This window comes from Lineus longissimus, chromosome 4 (genome assembly GCF_910592395.1).
Source record: "Lineus longissimus chromosome 4, tnLinLong1.2, whole genome shotgun sequence".
NCBI classification, from domain to species: domain Eukaryota; kingdom Metazoa; phylum Nemertea; class Pilidiophora; order Heteronemertea; family Lineidae; genus Lineus; species Lineus longissimus.
Genome location: NC_088311.1, coordinates 10,219,542 through 10,227,510, shown reverse-complemented (window position 1 = coordinate 10,227,510; position 7,969 = coordinate 10,219,542). Strand labels below are relative to the sequence as shown.

General features: G+C 43.0%; 1 protein-coding gene across 2 annotated transcripts in view; it reads left to right on the top strand.

Annotated features, from left to right (window-relative positions):
* The first annotated feature begins 4,399 nt into the window (after window positions 1–4,399).
* Window positions 4,400–7,969, top strand: part of LOC135486522 (bifunctional peptidase and (3S)-lysyl hydroxylase JMJD7-like) — a 67,064-nt gene continuing 63,494 nt past the window's right edge. For both annotated transcript variants that reach the window (XM_064769368.1, XM_064769367.1), the window contains exons 1-7: window positions 4,400–4,510; window positions 5,439–5,592; window positions 5,864–6,117; window positions 6,278–6,334; window positions 6,821–6,916; window positions 7,168–7,244; window positions 7,736–7,895. In XM_064769368.1, the coding sequence (XP_064625438.1) occupies window positions 4,471–4,510; window positions 5,439–5,592; window positions 5,864–6,117; window positions 6,278–6,334; window positions 6,821–6,916; window positions 7,168–7,244; window positions 7,736–7,895 (838 nt within the window). In that variant the 5' untranslated portion in view covers window positions 4,400–4,470. The remainder of the gene's footprint in view (window positions 4,511–5,438; window positions 5,593–5,863; window positions 6,118–6,277; window positions 6,335–6,820; window positions 6,917–7,167; window positions 7,245–7,735; window positions 7,896–7,969) is intronic.

Below are 7,969 nucleotides of genomic sequence, written 5' to 3'. Positions count from 1 at the left end.
ATGCTTATGGTTTATATATATGTATGTATTTCCATTTCAGGATATTGAAGTTTTTCTATGCAGCTTGAAGGAGAAATGTCTGTTTGGAGATAATAGAGAGGTTGCGCACCCTTCCGACTTCATATCCGTGGTTGAATTACAGTACGTTTTCATACTGATATTCTGCCTTTGATTTTACAACATTATTTCAATTCTATTTCGTCATCCTATTCATATTGTTAGGGTGAGGGACGAGGCCGGTCCGCTGCGTCCGGAGTGTACCTGCATGATGAATAATGAATAAATTTCTGAGAAGATTTACGAAATCTTCTTGCATATCTTACTCATGATCAATCATTGAAAATACAGCTTACCATGGTATGACCATTATTCTAATGCAGAACTGTAGACGGGCCATCATAAATATAGAACAGCTAAAGTCGTCTGTTGACAGACATATTGCTCCAAGTAGTGCTCTTTTAAACAGAAAGGGGGTATTTTTTTCTTTTTTCACCAAACATGACAACCAGAAAGTGCCTTTTTGTTTGCATTGGATGATATAGGCCTGTCCCCATCCTCGCATTTCAGGGTCAATTGCATGCTCCTCCCCTCCCCGCATTTCAGAGGGGAGATTGATATTTTCGCTTTTCAGGGAAACCTGATTTCGGCATTCACTGTACGATCATAAGGGAGGTAAGAATCCATGCAGTGAAAGGCACTGAAGTTCAGCATGTCCCGTCTCAAAATCTTTCGCAACGCAAATAGTTACCCTTGGCGTCTTGACGAAAACGACGACCGTCGTCCAATTGGAAAATATTATGTCAATGATTAGAGTTTCTGAAAGACTTAATTTGGCCACTCGTGAATCAAATATTGAGTTTCAAATATTGACTGGTTCGCAAGATAATGCTAATTGAAGACAAAATAAAATTCGTCCGTTCGTTTGGTGGGACACACTGTATAAAAATAAGACAAACTTCATCTTGTTTACCCATGAGATTTATTCAGTATGTGGATTTTAATCCTTGTGTCTTTTCTACGGGTCATGTTGTAGGCCTATGCAAATATTAGTCTTGTTGACCTAGCCTGACCTATACATAGTTTTCTTTACTTCATTGCCAACGACAACAGTAGTAGTCAGGTTGGGTCTTTCTTAAATCAAATGTCTTGAGTGGTTTTAAATGGATCGGGTTTAAATGGTTAAGATAAAGTCAATGTCTTGGCTTAAAGCCCTCCAAGATCAGATTACTAGTAAGCTTGTAGATGTCCAGCGTGGTGTTAGATCGTCCACGATTGCACGATTATCACCCATGGGAAAACCATGGACAATGTTTTATAGACATGTTCGTTGTATTTGTCTTAGTTTTTTCATGAGATTTAAAGAAAAACGGATTTGGAGTTTCATGGACATGACATGGCAAAACACATTAGAGAGGTACACGACCAAGAGGGACATTTAATACAGCAGTTGCCGACCCTGAGGATGTGACAAGTATACCCCAAGCAATGGTTAAAGCTCACATTGTCCAAGTCCTGGGGTTCAACCTCAGGCTTCACTGAACCCCATTATTGGCAGGTTCATTCAAAAACCATACCCCTTACCCATCGCCCAGTCATACTGGAGTCAGTCAATCGCCTTTCGCTCGACATTATCTCAACAAGCCAGAGTATCGATCTCGCCTTCTCTTTCGAACTTCCATTAACGATCAAACTCCATTAGCCATTAGCGATAACACGGTCCTTGATTTATCGAATTATCAGGTTTTCTACAAGCAAACAGCATTACATTCGTAATTCGTAACAAACTAATGAATTCAGGGAGCTGTATCAATATTATTTTGCAGGATACAAATGTTGCAACTCTATACCACATTGGGCACATATGTCAGCCAATGACAGCTGATGACACTCTGAGTTTGATGATGAGGAAGAGAAATCTAGATATGATTCCCTTGCTGATCACAGTTACGTTCCCAACTCCTCATTAAAAGGGAGTCTTAAACCATAAGAGTGCAGGTTGACCCTGGAGACTGTCACACCATCACTGATCTCGTCGATCTCCCAAACAATCATTGTCGCTCATCAATAAAGGGAGCAGACGTTCTTCCAAACAATCATTCATTTCTCTTCGAAACAGGGAGCAATCATCACTGAGAGGATGCGCCAGGAGCCAGTGACGCGAGGGGCATTGGTCGTTCATCCTGAGATCAGGTTTTTGATACTCCTATACCTCGTTTGAAATATCGAGAGGCGGAGTATATAATATTGAAAATCACTGGTTATGTCAGTGTCTTTCTTTTTGAGCCTCCATTTTCCACGAAAATCTGTGGACGCCATCAATGTGTAGTGTCTCAACAAAGGTCTCCATGTTTCCAAAGACACTTGGAGAACACGATTCCGGCATCATCTTAGACTAAAGGACGTCATCTTAGACTGATATGGCACAGTTTACGACAAATCCTAGCTAAGTTAATCCCCATGATTGGAGACATACTTTCAGAAGTTTTCGTTCCTGAGGTAATCCGCCACCCTGGTGACCACATTCATACATCCTACAGCGTGCGCACTATCCTCGTGAATCCCAATCACAACACATCGCCTTCCGCGACTGATAGCGCATCCTTGTGAACCTGTCCGTCCTAACAAATAATCGCCATTTGTCTTTATAGCATAATAAATCTTTTGATTTAAATGAAATTTATTTCCACACTTATGGAGTTCTGTAGGATCCCAGAAGGCACTGGCAAGGCATTGGGCTTCTTGGGGTGTGACCTCAAAGCCTCGCGAAGCTGCCCATTTCTGTCCCCGTTGGCTGAAGATGGCTGCTTTTGAAACGCAGCCCGTTGATAACAGCTGTGTATCAAGAAATTCCTGCCAATTCACGACCCCCGTCATCCCGAAACGCATTGGTAACGCCGAAAATCACGAGAATCCCATGAAGATATGTGTTCAAGTGGTAATCCCGCTTTAGACGAAACCATGTGTTCGTTGAGAAGACTAGCAGACGACAGCCAAATCTTGTCACGGTTGTGCATATTGTGACGTCATGGACTCCTCCACTGCTGGGAGCTATTGATTATGCCGATCAAAAGAGTAAACATTGAAAACATTTATTCAAAATAATATATACGGCACAAACATTAATACTTAAAGGAAACGAAATATGATTATAGCCCGGGCTCCATCCCCTTTTTTTCGTCAGAAATGAGAATATCATTTCTGGTGATAAGTTGTAGCTGCTGATAAGATTACTACCACAAATGTCAATACTAGAAGTAAATGTCAAAAGCATTCTGGAGATGAGCGGAAGAGAAAACTGAGATTTCAGCTAAGGTCGCGATCAGACAACGCTGGAGGTGAGTTGAAGACAAGTCGACGTCTGGAGGTGAGTTCGAGACAAGGTTGATGGTGAGTTCGAGACATGCCTGGAGGTGAGTTGAAAACAAAGCTGGAGGTGAGCTGAAGACAACGCCGGAGGTGAGTTGCAGACAAAGCTGGAGGTGAGTTGAAGACAAGACTGATGGTTTGTTGAAGACAAGGCTGGAGGTGAGTTCGAGACAAGGCTGATGGTGAGTTCGAGACACGGCTGGAGGTGAGTTGAAAACAAGGCTGGAGGTGAGTTGAAGACAAGGCTGATGGTGTGTTGAAGACAAGGCTGGAGGTGAGTTCGAGGACAAGGCTGATGGTGAGGGAGTTCAAGACAAGAATGGAGGTGAGTTCTCGAGACCAGGTTGATGGTGAGTTCGAGACACGGCTGGAGGTGAGTTGAAACAAGGCTGGAGGTGAGTTGCTGACCAGGCTGGAGGTGAGTTGAAGACAAGGCTGATGGCATGTTGAAGACCAGACTGGAGGTGAGTTCGAGACAAGGCTGTTGGTAAGTTTAAGGCAAGGCTATATATATGTAGCAATCCCCGTCCTAGAACACCAGAGTCAGTTGTATGCTCCTCCCCTCGCACACATCAGCTTGTTGGTGCTGAGGATGCCCTCGCGCTAAAACTGAGAGGGCCCTCACATCTCCCAAGTCGAACATCGCGCCTACCCTCATCCTGGCATCAGTTGTTTTCTATACTCCGCCTCTCGATATTTTGTATACGACGGAGGAGTAAAAAAGTCCAGGCTGATCTCAGGATACCCACCCCTAACTTTCTCTACAGTTTGGCGTTGTCCTATAATTTGGTAAGTGCTTGTGCCTGTGCTGTGTGTGTGGAGGGGGGGGGGGTGAGGGGCAAAACGTTGTGCAACTAGCGAGTGCGCCGAGGGACCCCTCTCGGAACCCCCTTTTTAATTAAAGACAGTCTCGTCGTTTCGAAGCGCCACTGCTACGGCCGATGCGGAATTGGTCAATTCGGTTTATATTCATGAGAAGGAAAAAATACCACGTGGGAAATTTTTTTTAAATCCGTCTCAAAAACATAATAATTTGCCCTTCATAAACTTTGTGACATATCAAATTTCTCGATGTTGTAATGTAGTACATATTCAAAGATCGTTATGGAGGATGCACTCAATACATTGGCCCAGGAAGCACATGGTATACTATATATGCTCATGACAACGAAAGGGTCCAGGGAGCAACTTGCTCCAGAATCATGGGACACTCTGACTCTGTGCTAAATGATAGGAATTGTGTACATAATGTACAGAGAAACAGGGTGTACATAATGTACAGAGCTACTACTGTCCCGGCCATTCTGTAGTTAGGCCCAAGTCACTTTATTCTTTGTGAGTGATCATATCGTATCATTGCTGGTGTTGTCGCCCTATTATTGGATTTTTGCCGGCGGTATGGTGTTAGGATACTGTGTACCTATGTGGGATCGTTTACTTGCCCTGGCGTATTATTATAGACACTCGGGTAAAAGGGACCACAGCTTTTTAGTCTCATCTGACAGACCCCCCCAACAGACCCTCGAGTATTTCATACGTTAGTGTACGAGTTGTGGAGAGCCAGGAATTTAAGTTACTTGAAGTTGAAAGCCACGCCGGTTAATCTAGAAATAAAATCCTGGCCCTGGGTTCTCCCCGGGCCCTTACAGATAAGCACAGACCCTTTGCCGGATACACCAGTACCACCTAGGGTTGACCCAACAAACTATCTTTACAATCGATCTTCACGGTAAAAGATGCTGATTGTCTGGCGTCATTGACCGTAAAACCTATTGTAAAGGTAGTTTGTTTGGCTGACCCTAGGTGGTACTGGCGCATCTGGCAAAGGGCCTATTGCGTGGTAGCCAGCAGTGTTAACCACCAGGCTATGAGGCTCCTCCAGATCATATCTGAATGTGGGGTCTAACATAGATAGACAACCTTATACCTGGCGGAGGAAGCCACTGCTGACCACAACAAACAGCAAGCAGTAAACAAAGCCTTACCATAGGCCTTCTGACATGTTTTTGAGTGAGCGCGTTTGATTTGTTTTGATCAAACCTATAAATTAAAGAGATCATAATATCTTTCAGAGCTTTATCTGGACCCGCTTGTGCCAATTCTGGACCATGTTCCGACTGCCCTTGAATTCTATCGAGACTGGGTTGCACCAAACAAGCCGGTGTTGATAAAAGGAGTCTTCGACGACTGGCCGGCTTTGAAATGTTGGGATGTTGAATACCTCAGGTGAGATAAAAAAACTATTGAGTTGAGAAAAAACTGAATATCGCAATTTTAACCTTGTGTCCAGGCACAGGCATCACATCTAAAAACAACTTGTTCATCACATGCAGTGTTTATTTGCTAGAGGCAGGAACTACCTGGCTTGTCGCAGTAATCGACCTTCATAGATTCCGACTTGTATCCACTGCATTTTGTGGACTAACTTTCTGACGGAGGCAATCAAAACGCATATACTCGGCATGAACTTGAGTGGGATATATTTGTCTTATTCCAGGGAGAAGATTGGTTCAAAAGAGGTGACAGTGACTGTTACGCCAAATGGTTATGCGGATGCAGTCTCCGAGGGAAAATTCATCATGCCTGAGGAGAGATCGATGAAGTTTGCAGGCTTTCTTGACATTATTGAACGGAAGTCGAAGCCAGCTGGTGTATATTACATCCAGAAACAGAATTCAAATTTCACTGAGGAGTTCCAAGAAATAGCTGCTGATGCTGGTTTGGAAATTCCGTGGGCCACTGAGGCATTTGGTGAGTTATCTTGTTGACTTCGTTTTCAGCCTCGGAGAGGCCATGTAAGCTCTCTCACTCGGGTAATAAAATTGGTCTTCATCGTGGCCCCACTTCATTACCAGTTAAGTGAATAATATTTCCATTTCCACGGCTTTGATTAAACCCACATTTCTTTCAGGGAAGAAGCCAGATGCAGTCAACTTCTGGATGGGGGAGGAGAAAGCAGTAACATCAAGTGAGTTGAAACATCGAAAAGAAGTCCTGAAGACGTGCAGAAAACCAGAGCCAACAATTGATTGACAGTGCTGACACGGTTGAAGATTATTGGCCAATACGTTTTATAACTTGATGCACATGCTGAAAGACTGAAAAACAAAGATCGTTCACTGGGTTGGATCAAAAGCGCATTACTTACAGTAGAACCTCTCCAATAAGGACACCCTCTGGACTGACAAGAACTGACTTTAATAGAGAGGTGTCCTGATTAGAGAGGTCAAATTAAATGGAGACAACCAATTTGGGACCAAAACTAGTGTCCTTAATAGAGAGGGTCTCCTTATCAGAGAGGTGGCCGCTAAGGGAGGTTCCACTGTATGTGCTTTTGGTTAAATTGGATAACACATTTACATTCCCTTTTGCTTCAGTTGTTGGGATTAAAGTAAGGCTAAAAAGAAACATCCCAAGTTTTGCCTTTAATACGACATCTTGCTCTTGCTTCCAGTGCACAAGGACCACTATGAGAATCTCTACTGTGTCATCCATGGAGAGAAGCAGTTTATAATTATACCTCCAACGGATCAACCGTTTGTGCCTTACGGTAAGGAAAGGAATATCACAGTGTCTTAAATTTTAAATGTTTTCCAAATGATTCTTTAGTTGGGAATATGTAGTGTTGTTCATCGAAATAATTTGCTCTCCAAGTCCAAGTATTCCACTATGAAAAGAACTCTCATCTAAATCAAATATACTAGTTTCAGTGGTGTGTGCATCCCCTTTTTTTTCTTTCCACTCTACATAATAAAAACTGAAGTTGTCATCAACATTACAGTCTGTATTCCTTGATTTCAGGTGAGTACCAAGCTGCCAAGTATGTCGTCCATGAAGATGGCAGTTACGATGTTGTCGATGACATGGAGACTGGTAAGGTATGTACTGTACCATTGGAGAAAGTTGATAGCATTGGAGGGAAGAATTTAGCAGTGTTTGCAAACTTAAGAACAACTCGAAGCTATTCCGAGTCCCCAGAGCAAATACAAAGAGGTGATCATCAGGTTGAGGACATTCTCTATTCTTAAAGACAGTCTTGAAATTTAGAGACCGTCCTCCGAAAAATAGAGCCTGTCCTCCACGTGATCATGCAAGAGATGTCATCTTTTTGTTTTCCTTGTGTAATTTTTTATGGCCAGAACCGAGAGTTTGGAAATGTAGAAAGGAACTGACATTCTGACAGAATGTACTTGTGAATGATTCCGCATAAGGAATAATCAGGAGTTTGAACATTGTGAATTTTCTTGTGCATTATTTTAGTCAAAGGGTTGGTTCTGTCAACATGGCTGTATTTTATCAACTTAGCCCTGTATGTCCTCTTCAGTGTGTTATAAACAGCTGTGAAGATATTGAGTTGTTTCCATTTCAGGTTCCATGGATTCCAGTCGACCCTGAGACTCCAGACTTGGAGAAATACCCAAAATATAAGAGAGCCAAGCCATATGTAATCCGAGTTGAAAAAGGCGAAACGTTGTACCTTCCCTCACTATGGTTTCATCATGTGAGGCAGTCGCAGGGATGTATTGCAGGTAATTATGTTGTAGGGGCGTGGGGGAGGGGGTTTAAAGGAGGAGATGGTAGGTGAGCCACATTCGAATATACT